The sequence below is a fragment of the Copadichromis virginalis genome, linkage group LG11 (genome assembly GCF_057382275.1).
Source record: "Copadichromis virginalis isolate Kocher_CV1m ecotype Utaka linkage group LG11, C_Virginalis_male_GT1.1, whole genome shotgun sequence".
Lineage (NCBI taxonomy): Eukaryota > Metazoa > Chordata > Actinopteri > Cichliformes > Cichlidae > Copadichromis > Copadichromis virginalis.
Genome location: NC_140628.1, coordinates 30,050,087 through 30,068,555, shown reverse-complemented (window position 1 = coordinate 30,068,555; position 18,469 = coordinate 30,050,087). Strand labels below are relative to the sequence as shown.

Below are 18,469 nucleotides of genomic sequence, written 5' to 3'. Positions count from 1 at the left end.
TGTCATGAATATTAGGAAATACTTTAGGAATACTCCAACAATTCTCTTGCTATGAACGTTTGTAGAAACATTCATGGTGTCCAGACAATTATTCCTAATGAAACTGGTGACTGAATTTTTTTTCTCTTGCGGCACCAGCAGGACATTTTTCTCTCTTATTATCCGATAACGACAGGCTGTCTGAACAACAAAGTGCCAAATACCAGAGACTTCATGCTTCAGGAAGAGTGCTGTAGTGTCACTTCAAACACATATTTCATTTGCATGAATTTGACATGTAAACAAATTGTATGTTGCAAGTTAATGAAATGTGAGAATAAATTGTACCTGGCATTTTGTTTTCACGTTGTCTTTGCTCAGTGTAGTAAAATGTGACCTAACCTAACATGCATCTTAATTTTTCAGCAAAATTTACTCCATTTATTCCAAAACATCAAAGACTTCACCAAGGGAATTTTAAATCCGGTGGGCAGATTTACCTTAGACTATCCTAATTGTGATCATTCTGAGAGCTTTCCTCTTGTGCCACAGAACCTTCATGTTCTCAGTGGGGTAAACCGCTTTTCATGGCAGTCTGAGTTGCCCTCCAGCACCTCCCTGAAACTTATTTTTAATGCAGTACTATTACAGCACTTTCACACTGAGGGAGTATAATGAACATTACGGCCTCTGCATTATTCTGTTGGGTCTCAAATGTTTTACATTCTGTTGCAGCCTGCAAGTTTCTCACAGGATATAACAAAGTATGTGTGAAAACTTTAATCCATCTCCTACACAGAGTTGTGATGTCTTCACCATTTGCATGTAGCTCACAGGCGCAGTCCCAGACAGTTTTTCTCTCTTACACTTTAACAAGAGCTCTTAGATTTCCTACAGTTTCTCTGGGAGCGTTGTCTGTCGATGCCCACACAGGAAGGTACCTGTTAGCTCTTGTGTCTAGCTGAGTGGGCCAGTAGGTGCCTGTTGTCCTCCTACACCGAGCCTGTGAGACTGTTAAGGCCCTTATGAGAATTGGATCTGACACCATCAGCCCCATCTTCTTCCTGTTCCTCTTCCATAGTAATAATGATGGAAAGGTTGTGGCACCCTGCAAATTGCAGGTTGAATTATTGATGTCTGGTCCTTTGGTACAGCGAGGACTGATCATCTATGACATCTGTCAATACGTAAACGGGTATAACAGCGTTGCTATGTGACGGACAAGCTTGTTTTATTTGTCCTGTATGCCACAGGTGGGGAGTGTGCCAATATTATTATCTCTCAAGGTGCTAAGACAATGATTCAAAGTGATTTGCCGTCGGCTAGCTTGGAGATGGCTCCATAAATCGAACATGTGGAGTCTCTGTGTATTTATTTTTAAAAAACACAGTAAAACATGAGTAGGATTAAGTCTTCCCTCTGGCTGTTCTTTTTATTTATTTTTTTTCCATTTCATGCAGACACTGTGTTGCAATAACACAAAATAAGCAGCTTTGGATGATAAAACGTACCATTTTGGTTCCCAAATCAAAACTGAAGCATATACTGCCACTTGGTGGTTATCCTGTAATATGGAAAGAACATGTTAAAGTTGAAACAACTGAATAATGACCTCTTCTGTTTTTACAACCAGCACCCACATCTTCTTCAATAATTGCATCACTAAGCTGACAGAAAGAACAGCTATTGTGTTTGCTACATAATACAGAGGCAGTAGCCGGCACACTGGAATGATTTGTATAAGCCCAGTTTAGTGGGTCAAAAGGAGGGGCAGAAAGTCTGTGGGCGGCTCGTGCACTTGAGAGAGGAACGTTTAAGCTGATGAACATTGCTTAACAGTATAGCTGTAATGTGGACTCATTTAGAGCTGCTTCTTTCCAGTGGGGGCTTGATTGAGCAGCCGCCACTTGTTTGTTTTCCAATTTGGGCTTTGGTGGGTACTTCCATTTTACCACTGCGTTTGTTTTCGGCAAGTCCTCATGTCTAATTTATTGGATCTGTTTTAGCATGTTCGTCTACTCGCTCTCAGGCGATGGTATGCTGCATAAATTATGCAGAGTACTTTTGATTTACGACATCAGGGGCTGATGTGAGACTGCGTGCTGCGAGTTAGTGCGTCTTAAACCCAGCCTGCTATGTCACTGTGCCAGCTTTTCAGATTGAGATGTTGAAACGTGAGTGGGGTACAACAATGGAATAGGAATTTGCAGTGAAACCACCGGCTCGGATAACGTTTAGGCTTTTAAAACAATTCCCTCATTGGCAATAGTAAAGATTTACAGAGAAGCAAAAGAACACTTTGCAGTCCTTCTACTATCTTGCCCAAATTAACCTTGAATATTCATTGAGAATGTTACACACCACTGTGGCTAAATATAGCTTACCATCTGTAGCTCAGTATTCAAAGTAGGGGTAAAGCTTGGTCAAAGGCAACAATGTTGATGTAGTGAGATTTGGACTTGTTGAAGCATAGTAAAATGATGGTGCTGTGAGCTGTGGACTTGTCTGCTTTTCAGTCAGCTCGCACCAGCAGCTTGTGAAATGAAGAACGAAATCAATGTGCATCAAAGGGTCTCCTCCTGTCAGTCTTGTCAGATCCAGTTGAAAGGGTAGATGTACCGGGGAAGACTATTGAAGCTGAGACTTGTAATATTCCTTTCAATCAGTGACATCTGCAACTAGTCACTGAGATACCTGCACGGTGTCTGTTTTATTTGGAATATTTCTATGTTCCCCTATCAGGCTCATTAAGATAAAGAGAACAGAAAAGGATCCTACTAATGACCAATGCCGCTGGGAGAGAAATTAAACAAGGTGCACCCGCTACTTATAAAGAATTGTAAAGAATGCGTTCCATTCGCCTCGCGCTGAGAAAATGAGTGTCCTGTTGGAGCCTCAGTAGAATTAAACCACAGCTATCTTTCAGCCTGCAGCAAACCTGAACCTTGTTTTAATGTGTTCTTGGGTTTTTTTTTGGGGTTTTTTTTTCCAACTTTCAACTGTAGGACGACCATTTTCCAAAACAAAATAATTACTCCATCTAACACAGCTAAAACACCCCCACGGGTGCACAGTTCAAGTTATGATGAAACATGTAAATATGTTTTACAACCATTCCCTCAATTTGCTCGTTTGCAGATGTCTTTTTGCATGTGTTTGTGTATTACATCTGTGATTTACTAAGTCTGTGGTGAAAGTGGATTCTGTTTCCACAGCAAAAGCAGCACCATCATTTACTGACTAAACATCGTTTGAGGTGTCGCATGGAGCTCAACTTTAGCTGACGTTAGGCTCAAAAAGTCCTGATTTTGTTATTTGAAGCTTTTCCCAGCTTTGACTCTGTAAACTGTATGTTCAGCATAATTAACCTGTGCACATAAAAACAGATTATAGGGGTATTCATTGTAGGATTTGGAGGCTGACAAGTTGTTTTAGGAGAAATGGGAAAAGAAAGAAAATTATGGTATATTTATACTAAGACTAACAAGTGAAAGATTAGTAAAAGTGAAAGATCTGTTTGGATCCCTGAAGAAGAGACAAATCCCACTGGGGGTTAGACCAGGAAAGGCATCCGGTGTAAAAATGTGCCAAATCAAACATGCAAAGCTACCTGCTTTGGCGATCCCTTATGAATAAAACAGCAGCCAAAAGTGTCCCTTTTTTTTCTATTAACACTGATCTCTTTTCAAATTTACAAAACAAAAGCTGTTTTTGGTTTGACCTCTATAGGTTATGGAAATGTATCAGAATATTTATTAAGTAGATACAAAATTTACTATAGGTAAGCAGAACATGAGCATTAGTTCAAACAAAGAGCACTTTGTTTTAGATATATTACTAATGTGAATACATGAAGTCATTCTGCAATGCTGAAGATGTCACCTTAGTGTAGAAAATTGCCATTGCTCATTTTATGTTATGACAATGTAATATATAGTTAGCAGATGAATTAGAATTGGAAAATAAACACGTTTTGCTGTACAGTGATGTGTTGCCTACAAAGTGATTTCACAAACACGATTTTCTGTTTTGTCCCTGGCTCATCATCATGTGGCTGACGTCATTACAAGGTTTTCATTTCTTGTTAATTGCAAGCCGTTAGAGACGGTTCAGTTTTAAGCATCCTTTGTTGTGTTGCCAGAACTAAAAATTCTGTCCTAATTAGCAAACGGTATTCAAAGATTTTCTTATAACTGGAATGTCATCTAACAAGATGTAAGATCTAACCATACACATAAGTTGCGAGTGGCTGTGTTTAGATTTTAGCTATATTTAGAAGTGAAATAATGACTATAAAAAGAAAGTTAAAAGCTTGTCTTGCATAGTGCACAGACTCTCCTTGGCTGCTACAGCTCGCTAAACCGTAGAGAAAAAGAGAGATGTGTGCCTCACCTGTAATTTGTATAAAAAAGTGAAAAAAGTTTCTTTGAAAAGTTGCTGAATCTTGCAACAAAGTCCCAACCATTAGGTTAACTTGAGGATAATGATCACTGCTGTTAGTGAGAGGGATGGTTTATATTTCCACATGAGAAGTCCCTGCATCACAAAAAACCCATCCAAATAACATTTTTTTTGATACAAAAGTAATCACAACTGCTCCCTGCTGCCTGCAAGTTGCTTTATACATGTATTTTTGACCAGCAGCTCTCCTCTGCAAGTCAGAACAAAGGGAAAAATCTGTGAGAAAACTACTGCAGACTCACACAATGCTGAGCTTTGAGGGATGCGTAGGAGATTAGTCTGAAGATCCGTACTCATAAGCTGCCAGAATATGAATTATAGATCTCTGGTCTAAAGGAAAATGCCTTTATTTTTCTCAGCTAGGCACCAAGTTTCTCAAAACGCCAATACTCACCCACTGAGTTTCTTAGATTTTATTGTTACTTGTCGATCAAAGGAAACCTGAAGTGATTTCAAATGAACTCTTCTTAAATAGGTAACTAGTTGCATGAAAATATCCGTGTTGAACTGCAATCAACATATGATTATGCATGCACTCTGCATACGCTTTGCTCTCAGAAATAGAGGATAGAATCCAAGGAGCCACAAACCAGCCCCCTGGATGAAATTTGCCTTCAAATTGCACATGATGACCCTGCTGCATGCCACCCCTGTGTCATCTTACGCAGGTCAGGTTTTCAGTTAGCTTTGTCTCCTGCATCTCTGTAGTATGAGTAAAGAGGAAATGATGGCAGGTGTAGAAGAGACAAGGCTTTGTTTTCACATCGAAAGACTCCCATTTTCACTTCAGCACCAGTGACACAGAGAGTGAGGGATTCAAGCAGCTGATGATGCTCTTTGCTGGCTGCTAAAACGCCGTCCTAGTCATTTATTGCCACATTATATTTTCACCATGTGCGTCACCTGTCTAATCACCCATGATAATGTGTCCTAAATGACAAGAAGAAAAGGGAAAGTTGCCAAGAAACATTAAGAAGAGTCAAAAAATGCATGAATAAGGGACTTAGCTTACGATTGAAGAATGAGGTTGGTAAAATTCTATTTTTCTCCCTTCTCAGATAAATGGGGATGAAAGCAGTTATCAAACTTTTGCAACACAGGAAAAATATGTCTCATTCTTTAATGCGACAGAGTTCAAATGTTTGCTGTCCATGTTCGATTTGTTAGTGAAGGTGTGATCAGTATATATATATATATTCTGTGATCAAACATGCTGCAGCTCTTAGCCCACTCTACTTTTCATAATGCTAAGCTTAGCATAAGTTCAGAGAGGCTACGTTAAGGTTGTCTTAAAACCCTGCTGAATCAGCCAAGCTCAATAATCATCCCCCTCATCAGCTGATGGCTTTGCGTGCAATATTTAAACTGCATTAGCCTGCTCGCGGTTGCATTTGCAAGCAGCTTTGCAACCCACTTACACCCTAGCTTCTCCTCGCTGTAGCTGACGCAGTCATTGTTATGCCGGTCACAGTGCCTGCTTTTTCTGTATAGGATGTTAGTGCTGCTCTTATTACATCCAGCCTTCCACATAGAGCCATCAAACCCATATAAATTACTGAAGATGGAAAAAAAATTGCTGGACTATAATGGTCCTGATTGTGTTTTTAATATATTTTCTAGTATCCAACAGAATTTAAATATTTGTTTGGTTTCAGTTAAGTTTGATGGGAATGTTTATGTGAATCAACATTGTATATTAGCTTTATTACTGTGGTGACTGTAGCATCTACTGTGCCACAATAACTGTAACAGAAAAATATGTTACACAACTACAAGAACAAAGGGGTTTGGGGCAGAGAGTGGCAGGAAACAGAGGTTCAAAATTACTAACACTGAAATCTGGGCATGTGGAAGAGTGCATAGACCTCTTTTTTCCATGTGCCATGTTCCCTGGAGTGAGGACTCAGAAGTTTTTAGTGGTAAACAGAAGTGGCAGACCAAGAAAAGTTTCTCTCCACTGGGCTCTGATGATGTTTGTTTTGAGAGAGATGACTCCATGCTTGATGTGTGTCTTCAGCAGTTAAGAGCTGATAGAAAAGCCATTTGTGTCCAGCCTCCTATCTGCCAACTGACAGAAAATTTCAACTGAGAGAGAAGAAAGTGACCTGTCGGCTGTCACATTCTATCAGCGTTGCTCTTTGCCTTGCTCCACCATCCGTCCATCCTTTTCATCCCTGCAGGGAGTCTTAAATATTAAAAAAAAAAAAAAACACAGAAAGAAATGTAAATCCAGCCAATCATGGACTTTACTCATAGCTTCACATTGGACAAGATGCAAGTGCAATTACAGTAGCACTTCAGGATGGAAGCTCGTGTGCTGGAGGAGGCTCTGAGTGTGGCACAAGAGAGCAGTGGCGTGTCGGCAAAGATAGATTTACGAACACGGCCTTTCATTTAGATTGTGTGCTGTGCACTGAGACGATGCCTGCCAAAGGGGTTTTACTATAATTAATCATGTAATTTATAAACAAGCAAACAATAATAAATGAATGCAATATAATCAACAGCTTCTGTTTCATGTTTGTCTGTTACTTAATGTAGTAAAGGGAGTTCATTTAAATGTGATTGATTGCATGATCTAAAGTATCTTTCTGTTGTGAAGCCTTAATAGACGCAAATGCAAAACGTAAACGAGGACAGAGTTGCATTTGTGTTGGTTTTGGGTGTGTGTGTGTGTGTGTGTGTTTGTGCCTTTGGGCTTCTAGTTTGCTCGCGCAGCACTGGCGGTAGAAAGGGGCGATGAAGAGAGATGAGACCAGGCGGAGGGTCATTACCGCGCTCTCTGATAAAATGGAGAACCAGGGGACTCGAGCGAGTGTGACACACACAGATGTGCACTGACACACGTCAAGGGGGAAGCTGTTCTAGCTAGAATTAACAAGTGACTGTTGCCACCACGGTCCCATAAAATCTTTCAATAGACACACATTCTTAAACTAATACAGTGTCTGAAACCAATAATAATTAAATTTCTTTTTATAAATATCAGCCTTACTGATATAGGAATTTTATGACTCATATTCGGTGTCTGATCTAAGAGAGATCTCATAGATCTTGTTAAAGTCTGATATTTAAATATATAGGGTGAGATTTTTTTCCATTTCACTTACATAAGAAATAAACAGATTTCCCTAATGTGTGTAATGTGTAGTTATTTATTTACTCAGTTATTCCCTGGCCGACTGTCCTCAGTTAGGCTTGTAGCTGTTTGTGGCGTCCAAAATACATGTTGTTGCAAAGTACCCTCTAGTAGACAAACTATGCAACATCAACACTCAGAATATGGTTGAAGGGTGTTTCTTGCATGTCTTCTTTATATGGGGCGATTGTGGCTCAAGAGTTGGGAGTTCGCCTTGTAATCAGAAGGTTGCCGGTTTGAGCCCCGGCTTGGACAGTCTCGGTCGTTGTGTCCTTGGGCAAGACACTTCACCCGTTGCCTACTGGTGGTGGTCAGAGGGCCCGGTGGCGCCAGTGTCCGGCAGCCTCGCCTCTGTTAGTGCGCCCCAGGGTGGCTGTGGCTACAATGTAGCTTGCCATCACCAGTGTGTGAATGTGTGTGTGAATGGGTGGATGACTGGATGTGTAAAGTGCTTTGGGGTCCTTAGGGACTAGTAAAAGCGCTATACAAATACTGGCCATTTACCATTTATTTCTTTACTTTTATCTCCACTTATCAGACATTCTAAATGCTGATATGGAGATATTGGCAAACAGGTTATATCAACCAGCTTATCGTTCAGGTTCTATTGATGAGTATTGCTAATCTTAAACTTTCTTTTTACATGTATGTAGGATGTATTCCTGTTCTTACTGCTGTCCTTATCAGTATAAAGTTTCTGACATCATAAGTGAAGTTGTTTTTGTGTTAGTCCTTGTATTCAAGGGTGTAAAAAATAATACCATTCATATTCTGTGATGCAGTTTCTTGTGTTTCTGGCTATTCTTGTGATGTACATACTACTAGGATATGTACAGTGTAGTTTAAATGAGTACATTACGTGTATAACCCACTGTGCAAAGTTTACATTTAAGGTATAGATATAATTATGGTTTTATATGGCACTTTTCTTTTCTTACTGATGCTGTCTGCTATGGAGACGCCATTTGGTCCCAAGGACAAGGTGACATTGTGAAACAGGCTCGCCTTTTCTTTTTTAACATCAATGTTTTAGTTTTGAATTTTTTTTTGATGGGGTCGCAACTAATTAGTAGCTTTCATTATTTATTCATTTGCTGAGTAATTAAGTCGTGAAATGACATGCGCTGCGGAAATCCAGATTCATTCATTAGTGTTTTATTGTAAATCACAGTTAAAGGCTCAATAACTAAATTTTTTTATGTTAATTTTAAGTTCTTTTTTACATTGTAGTAAAATCTTATTCTTACTTTCATGTTTAATTTTAGTTTTATGGGAGCTTTTTTAATTATGTTATTCCTTCTAAAAGTAAAAACAATATGAGACTCATTAATATTTTTAATGTCCTCAAGTATTAAAATAACCCAGTGATTGTTTTCTGAACCAGATTCAGTCAGTAACAAACAACCATTACCAAACAAATGGCTCTGAGGCAGCTTTAAACTTCTTTTCTTCCCTATATAGTTATGGAGTGAAGAATATACGGGCCAGTTGTAAATATTTAATAGAACTCTGAAATTCTCTTCAAAACAACTGCACACTTCAAACTAGACTCTGCAAAGTTCTCTTCTACAATAATAATCATGCTAAAGACAAGTGGGCTGTAGCTATCTGGCTGCAATTTCTCTTCTCATCTTCGATTTTTCTGCTGAGTCACTGCTCTCCTGCACGAGCTCTTTCTGACTGCGCTTTGTCCTCAGCTACACCGTTTTCTCTCCATATAACACGTCAGTGTCTCCTCAGTCACTTTCTCTTGTCTCCAGCCTCTGAGGTTTTCACTCTCTTTTATGAATCTCACCTCTGCTCAGCTACCTTTTTGTCTTCTAAGACATCTCTCTCTTTGTCGAGATTTCAATGTCTTACTCTTTTATCTTCTTTTCCTTTTTTCCCCCCAAACACTATTCCCTCTGGTTAATGGTGGAGAATGAATGGAGATTTGATGAAAGATAGTCCAGCTCATAAGATGATACTGCCTCGACGTGAGACTGTTGCTAGTGCAGATGTGAAGGGAGTACAGTTTTAAATAGACTTTCGTAGAGCACATAACTAAGAGTTATTTTAATATTACAGTAGTTGTGTTAATGCTTTTACATTATTGGTTTTGTTTTATTTGTTTGTCTTTTGAGGGGGGAGGGTGGTCAGAGGCAACGTGTTTAACTATTTATGAGTAAGAAATAAACAGAAGCTAATTCACACACGCTGGATGTTTTACAGTCATCTAAAAAATAACTCTTAGTACTCCTGTGAAAGTACATCCAGTCTGAGATTATAGAGTTACCTTTAGCAGAAATAACCTGAAGTAGTAATTTAATCTATTACTTTATCAGTTTGTCACATTTATTGGGGGAAATTTGACCCACTCTTCTATACAGTGTTGTTTCATGATAAAGGTTTTTGAGGTTTGTGGGATTCATTTATGCATAGCTAGCTGAGGTCTAGACTTTGGGCCAATGCAGCACCTTGATTCTTTTCTTTTCACCCATTTAAGTGCTTGGGCTCGCTGTGTTGCTGCATAGCCCAGTTTCATCCAAGCTTTAATGGTCAGACAGATGGTGTCATATTCAATTCTTTGGTATACAGAGGTGTTGATGGTCAACTTGATCATGGCTGACTCCAAGAAACAAGGCCACTGTGGCTGTGAAACAAACCCAAATCACCTCCGTCATCGTGCTTGACAGGATGAGGTGTTTGCGTTGGTATGCTGTTTGGTTTTTGCAAAACATGGCGCTTGTTGTAACTTTATGCAGTGTTGCTCCAACTGCCCGTGTAGCGTGGGTTGTGGTCAACAATAACTTTAGACCAAGCACAGAGGACTGAGACGAGGCTATGGTGGAGGTCCGGACTTTTTCTCCATAAGCTCAGAACACATACAATAACACAGTACCACCTACTGGTGGGAGGTAGTAATAGCTGCTGCTTATTACAATATACCACAGCGCTGTCCAAACCTGTAAACAGTGTTCCACAAGTTTTATGGTTTGTTTAGATGCAACTTTGCAAATCTAAGCTGTGCTGCTATGTCATGAACTTTACAGAGCTCAGTCAGCATGTTAAATGTTCGAGTCTGAGATGTTGTTCTCTGATGGGGGATGGGTAGTTTCTCTTAGTATTGCACAGTTTGAGCACTCTTGGGAAGATTGTGGTGTCATGATAACACACACGTACATGCTCAGTCAAAGCCTCTGCTTTTATAGAGGTGTTCACACTTGCTGATGATCAGTTAATCAAGTGCATTTGATTAGCAGCGCCTGACTGCTACTTACCATTTTAATCCCTGTGGAAGCAGTAAGGATGTACATAGATGTACTTGCATGACTGTATGCATACTGTATTTTTGTCAGTTAATATTCACCAAGTTGTATTTTGTGTTTTCTCTTCAGTTGTTCAAAAATAAAGCAGTGGAGCTGGGAGAGAAGCTACTGCCTGCCTTCAACACACCAACAGGAATACCCCGAGGAGTCATCAATCTCGGGAGGTGAGTCTCAGCACAAGTCATCGCGTCCAGCTGTCCTTCTTCTCTGATAAAAAGACGATTGAAAGCTATCACATTTTTCTGACATTCAGGAGTGAGCAAAACTTTGGCTTTTGTGAAGAAAAAAAAAAACAAAGTTCAACATGCAAGTTGTCATTAAGTAAGATAGATGTTGTTTGAATGTGGCGATAACATCAATTAAGGAAAGCAAAAAACATCCCAGTCACACAGGCTCTGTTTACTGACAGTGGATCAGCTGCAGGCTAAGCTTCATAATGCAGATGACATTTAGATAAAAATTAATCTGTGTTCATAACCACTTCAGAAGATCGTCTGAATAATATTTGCACGTTTTTAAATGAACAGTGTTAATTTTTCAATCTGTTCTAAACTATTGCCTTTCTAATCTAGAATCTGTGTTGACATGATCTTCTTAATGCCACAGTCATGCAGCACAACTTTGAGCTATTCTCATTTTCAGAGCAATTTCCAGCGTGGAGTTTTGCTTCTCCGCTTGTTTGGATGTGGGTTTGACCCTTTTTAGGCGGGAGTGGAAATAAAGAGGGGAAAAAAGTGGCTTACAGTTTTATAGTGAGACAGAAATCGGAACTGAAAAGCTTACAATAAAGAAATCTGACAAACTGATGAATGATAACAGCACTGTGTCGGTCGGCTGTGACAGGCAAATTATCATTGCTGGCCTACATTCATGCAACGTGACTATTGTCTTGTCATCACTCGTATGATGTATGAACAACAAAGTGTAAAATGTACATCATGATGTGAATATGGATCAAAATTACGTGACCAAGTTTTAACTTTCAGACTCTTCTTCTCATTAACTAATCGTATTTTCTTATAAGATACTTCCTGGCACCCCTGTCTTCCACCTGCTACCAATTAACCCACCAGCCAAGCTGGACAGCTGCTGGAAGATTTAATTACCTCAGTCTACAGTTAATTCCTTCTACATTACAAACAGTGCCAGTCCTACAGATGGGCAGGAGGAACCATACTACCCATAGTGTATCACACAAAAACAAACCCACGTCACTTTGGAAGTAAACATATGCAGCGTGTGAGAGAACGTGTGCACCCTGGGGAAGTCAGTTCAGGGGAGTTTCCATTAATTGATTTTTTTCCTTGTGATAGATTCTTCGTATGTTTAATGGTATATAGTGCGTGTACTACTGTGTTAGTGTGTGTACATTATATAAAACAGTATGGTAAAACTGATTGACAGGAAGTGCATATGTAGACTTTCTACAAAAAAACACCACAAGTTTTTACTCTTAATCGCTCAGATTATTTCAGTTTCAGTTGACAGAGAGTTTGAACATGGTCATGATCACTATCATTATAGTAATACGCTCCAGGGAGCCTTCTTTCAGCTTTGTCGAATATTTAGAGGAAGAAAATATGTGAGAAAATAACATATTAGCTAATAAAATTCTTGATTTTGTGTTTGGTTTTTTTTGCTCTCAACCTTATAATTTAGATTATGCAATAACTCACAGATTCCCCTTTTACAAATTAACAATGTCACATTTCCTGTTCTGTAGCCAAAAACCCCTTCAACGTGCTAAAGATGTTCTTAACGGCACTTAAACCCCTTAACAACATTAGATGTAGTGTTTAATTTATGTTTCCTGTTAAAATGACAGCGTAAACAATGCTAAAATGATTGCAGTTAAAATGTAAAAGATCCTACTTTTCCCAAGCACATTATTCCCAACACGTGGTATTGATTTCCATTTCTTAATCTGTTTTTTTTTCTCTTACACTCGATTATATTTCTGACTGATATGGAATAGATTGTGTTTGTTAAAGAAGGTGAAAGGGTTAACAGATGCGTGCCAGTGATGTTGCTTACCAGAGACTCCAGAGACTACCACCCTATGCCCCTCCCTCTAAAAACGAATGCAACACCTGCTGCCCTGTACCGAGTTTCAATTGATTCCACTTGAAGCGGGAATCAGATATGACTCTAGCCAGAAGTATTAAGCCTAAACCTTTAATAGGTGCATTTATCAGAGTGCCAGACTCTTTGATTCCTCTCTGCTCTCACTCGCCAGCCACTTCCCACCATTTCTCTCCCCTTTCTTCTCACCTTCTCAACATTTCAACTCAATTCATTATCCGATATCACATATCCTCCAGCAACTCTTAGAGGATATGTAAAGTCATTCTTTTAATGTATTATGGACTAACTAATCATTGACAAGCATCAGTTCACCACACTAAGCTTTGATTTGTTGAGTGATCTTACCCGCACTAACTAATGGGCCAGCACTGCTGACCTTGGTGTGCAGTTTCTAAAACACTTTTCCAGGTTTATATTAAGGCATTGAGTTTGACATTGAGTATAATGAAACTTTAAACAAACATCAATCACAGCAGTCGAACATAAATTAATGTTAGATGATGGAGAGGGCTATTTTTTATAGACTTTTGATTAGTTTATTTTTACCAGACAGAGGGCCAGCCCACATCAGCTGCCAAGTTAATTTTATGTATTTTAAAACTACCACCACCATCGGAAAAAGATTTTTAAAAATGCACCCACTTGGAGTGTGTAACTACTGGGAATAGTTCTCTAAACGTCTGAACGTTATGTGCTGCAGTTTTTATTTCTTAGGTCAGTGTCATAAGCCGTTTACAAAAAGCACAGAAATGTGATGACCTTAGGTTAATAATACAAGATTTAATGGGCAAAGAGAGAGTTTTTTAAACTCATTTGACTAAATTGGAATTACATAACCCGATTTTTATTGTCAGTGAAATTAACATTTGTATTGTTTATTAATTTATTGACTGGTCGACAAAATGTCAAAATACACAGAAAAATGCCTGTCATGGTTATGTGCAGCACTATGTGATACAGGCTGTTTGTATTCACATAAACAGACAAAGACGTAACATCTTTACATCACAGGAACTGGTAAACATTTGGCATTTATGCATAAAAATGAAGAAAAATATGAATTTATAATTTCAATGTTGTCATTATGATATTAGTAGTTTAATAACCACATATAAAATTCAATTAGATCAGTGCACTTTGGATGGAATGCATTGTACAGATTGCAGGAGATGGTCACTGATTTCTATCTGAAATAAAAGGCAAAGCCTCGTGCATTAAGCAGAGACTGAGTACAGAGAGGTCCGACCAGCACTCAGAGTACTTTGTTCAGCTCTGTTCAGCTGCACTGTGATGAGAATATGACGTATACTATAACATCTGAAGAATCTCGTCTGCAAGTGGCCTTGGAAAAAATGAGATTTGCAAGTGTTGAGGCTCTTCCCTGGAGTTTGGTTTAATGCTGCTGCAGTGGCAGTATACCAGAAAGGAAAGCTAGAAAGCTAAAAATGCCTTTTAAACTATACATTGTTGTCCCAAAGTAGTTCTCGTGCTTTAATTTTGTGGAAACAAAACAAGGAAATTGATGTCATGTAAAAAAGTTGTACACAAAGGCAGCACAATGAGTAGATTGTTAGCTTCAAATACGGAGTTGCAGTTGGAAAAATTCCAATTATATCAGACTTTGTTTCACTGAGAGGATATTGATGGGTATCAGAAGGTTATCCTGGTAAGCAATCACAAACAAAATAATGTTGTGCTTTCACTTGAAAACCAGAGCAATCCTGTAAAGAGCGAGCATATAGAAAGTTAAACGCTTTATTAGCTCCTCTTACATCCAAATGAATATGCTTATCTGTTGAGCATGTTTTAGACTGTATGAATAAAACCAAAAAGATTAGGACAGCGATTAAACCCATTACGTTCACAGCATGCCACCAGTGAATGTAATTAATCTGCATTTGCAGTTAGCAGTGTCAGTTTCACAAAGACCCGATCCTAAAACAAAGATCTGAGCATGGTAAATATTTATGTTTTACAGGCTCAACTACATATACCTGATGCTACAAAAAGATAAGGTGATGTGGCTTAAATTAATAAGGCTTTACTAATTTAAAAACAAGCACATACTATATATAACTAAAGAGAAACACAGGCTATGTGTGCAGTGTCAAATTAGCATAATGACTTAGCCACAGCTTTACATAAAATATTCAAACTCTAGCGCAATAGCAGCAGGTAAGCCTCTCAGAATTATAAAAAAAATGTCAGGATCAGCTAAGTATCAACTGAATCAAAAACAGTAAAACTGACAGGTGACAAACATCAGACGGGGTAACTGAACCGGCTTCTTCTTGTCTTCCTTAACACTTCCCAGTGGGCATTGCATATCTAACCACTCACAAACATGGGCACAGACAGATAAACCAAATTTTGTTACGTTTTATTATTATTTACATGGAAAAATAAGTGATATTTACTATGAATCTTTCTTGCTGAACTGTCTATTTTGCGATACTTAGTGGACGTGTTTGAATGTCATCCCTGTTGTAGTGGCACCAGCTGGAGCTGGGGTTGGGCCTCAGCCGGGAGCAGTATCCTGGCTGAGTTTGGGACTCTTCACCTCGAATTTGTGCATCTGACTGAGCTGTCCAGCAATCCAGTATACACGGAGAAGGTTCAGTATATGAATAACCCTTCCTTTGCAATTTACAGCGCTGAACAGAATGTTCTGATTTCCTATTACCACAATTTCTGTGCAAAATGCCTTTCAGCCTTGAGGTGATGGCATAATACAAATTCCCCTTGCCTAATGGCATGTGATTTGCAGGTGATGAACATCAGGAAACTCTTGAACAAGATTGAGAAACCCCATGGCTTGTACCCAAACTTTCTCAGTCCAGTCAGTGGCAACTGGGTCCAGCGTAAGTACTGTACTGTGCATAATACTTAAATATCAGCGCAGATATTTTAGGATGCATACAAGTTTTGTGATGAAGGGTAAAGTCAGAAAAAAACGTTTAAATTGAAATTGGGGTCACAGGTCCACTTGGGAAGGTGATTTTTGTTTCCTGATATTCACTGTATTACAGTAATTATGTGTACCCACTGTGGGTCAGGACTACAGGAGTGTGAGGTTGCTGAATGTGGTTTCACATTTCTTTCCTTTTCCATTTCTCTTTCTTTTCTTTAGCTTTCACATTACTGACAGACCTTGAATCACCTCACATGTCAAAGCTCTTTCAGCAGCTCGCCTGTGTCCTCCACCTATCCACCCTCTTCCTTTCATTTGTAAAACCGGGCTCCTACAGTAGCAAGGGCTATATGACTCCAGTTGCTCTGGGTTATTAAAATGAGAATGAATTCAATTACTTAAGGAAATTGGATCTTTCCGATTTACCTGAAAGAAGCTTGGGGGAAATCAGGTGATCAAACGGTGCCTGAATTGAAAAGGTGGCAATCTGAATCATTACAGAAGCAAACTGTTGTGGGCGAGGATGTAAACGAGGTGAGGAAAACTGTGTATGAATATCAACAGAAAAGGGGGGGGGTGCATTTGGCTTCATAGCTTTCTCTCATTTGTCAGTGTCAAGGACAAACACAGCAGCACTGTGATAACCTTGCAGAGGAGTTAGCAAAGGTGTATGTGCATGCAATGAGTATATGTGGATTAATGAAGAGTTGCCTTTTATGTGAGATCATATTCATCTTTTGAATTCAAATTATAGCAGACAAGTGGAAAATCAACAGGCGTTTGTTTCAGTTTCCACTGACAAGCTTGAAGTGCGTTACATAACCAGAAAACACAAGAGTACTAACGATTTCTCAACTGCAACTATCACGTTTTAGTTCACGGTAATTGTAAAGTCTTCATCAAAACTTATAGCAGAAATACATTTGAATAACTTTTCATGGTTACATAATCAAATCATTTTAGTTGTACTGGAATCGCCATGAGCTTTGTACTTATTGTGATTAGCAGCAAAGTGTTTATATCTAAAATGAACAAAGAAGCCAATGCAGAAGTGACTGCATTCATTTAGGGGGCAGTTGTGCTGATTGATTCTAGTGCAAACAGACCTAATGCTCACTTGATCTATGATCAAAGGTTTTTGGTGGTTTTATGATCTCAATCACTAATTTCACAACTTATCTCAAACAATAAGGTGTCTACTTTGTAAGCTATGGTGTAAAAGCTTAAAGATTAGAGATTATTGACCACTAAGTCTCCTGTTTAAAGTGTGGTTGTGACTGTTCTCCTGAAACATATAAAATACTTTTGCCATCTTTTCAAGAAATTCTGAATTTGTTTAAAAATTTTCCAGCACCTGCAGAAAATCATGAATAAAAAAATCTGTATCCATGCATATGGGTTTGTGCGTGTGAGAGACTTTGCTGAATAACTCAGTTTACCTGTTATTTTCTCCTGTAGATCATGTTTCCATTGGTGGCCTTGGGGATAGCTTTTATGAGTATCTGATCAAATCATATCTGATGTCAGACAAGACGGACGACGATGCGAAGAAGATGTATTACACTGCACTGGAGGTATGGAAATCTTTATTTTTCGGTGTAAATAAAGGAATCAACTTGCTGAAGCATAGCTCAGTTAGATTAAATGATAATTACAGTAATTAGCATACACTTTTAATAAAGCAAAGCCCACAAACTGCTTTACACCCGTAACAATCAACAGCAGGACAAGCAAGTATGTTGTTTTTACGGACTAGTTGAAGGCTGAGCAAAGGATACAACACTGTAAATTATCTTTATCTGACACAGAATGGACTCAGCTGTAATCAGCCAAATGGAGCATGTTTTCATGTGGTGCAATAGTAAAAGCTGCTCTTCCACTATCAGCAGAAAAATATCCGTATACTTGAATGTGCGTGCTATGATCATGTATAAAATCACTATTATTTCCTCTTTAATGGAGATAATGTCAGAGTAAACCACACTGCCTGTGGCTACAATTACAATATCATAGAAAATAATTTAAGATTGCCACTGAGAATTCCTCGGTTTTCATCAGAGGGTCAAGCCAGAGGCAGAATTACTAATTACAGACTTTCTTTCTCCCCTGTGACTTGGTATTTAAATGGCAAAGGACCCCCGCGCTTTTAGATTAAGTTATATGCTACATGTTTATACAGAGATCTGAGGTGAAGGCATGGCACAACTCATTATCTTTGGCATCCAAATAAAAGTAGAGTTCTAATTAAAACGGTGCTGAATGAGAGAACATTTTCTAATTATGCTATGCCATGATTACTGCTAACAACAGCTAATTAGTAGGAAAATCATCAGCCGCAACCCTCAAGAAAAATGTTTTTTTTTTTCAGAGAACATGGTATTTATAAACTATTTATAACACCCCCTATTTAGCATGAAGTGATTCCCTTGCTGTAAACAAGAATTGCAAGTGGAAACCGCTGTTTTATGAAACAAAGTACTGACAAGAAACACCTGCAAAGAAGCAGAAATGTACAAAAAAGATTCTTGATTCCTTCAGTTAATTAATTTGCAACAAAAGCAATACATTTACTGTGCAGCACTGCAG

The 18,469-nt window shown here is 38.7% G+C and overlaps 1 protein-coding gene across 1 annotated transcript in view; it reads left to right on the top strand.

Annotated features, from left to right (window-relative positions):
* The window catches only part of LOC146699010 (mannosyl-oligosaccharide 1,2-alpha-mannosidase IA), a 198,793-nt gene that overhangs the window by 169,372 nt on the left and 10,952 nt on the right, over positions 1 to 18,469 (top strand). The window contains exons 5-8 of the mRNA XM_085471929.1: positions 10,957 to 11,051; positions 15,463 to 15,586; positions 15,740 to 15,833; positions 17,342 to 17,457. Of these exons, the coding sequence (XP_085328055.1) occupies positions 10,957 to 11,051; positions 15,463 to 15,586; positions 15,740 to 15,833; positions 17,342 to 17,457 (429 nt within the window). The remainder of the gene's footprint in view (positions 1 to 10,956; positions 11,052 to 15,462; positions 15,587 to 15,739; positions 15,834 to 17,341; positions 17,458 to 18,469) is intronic.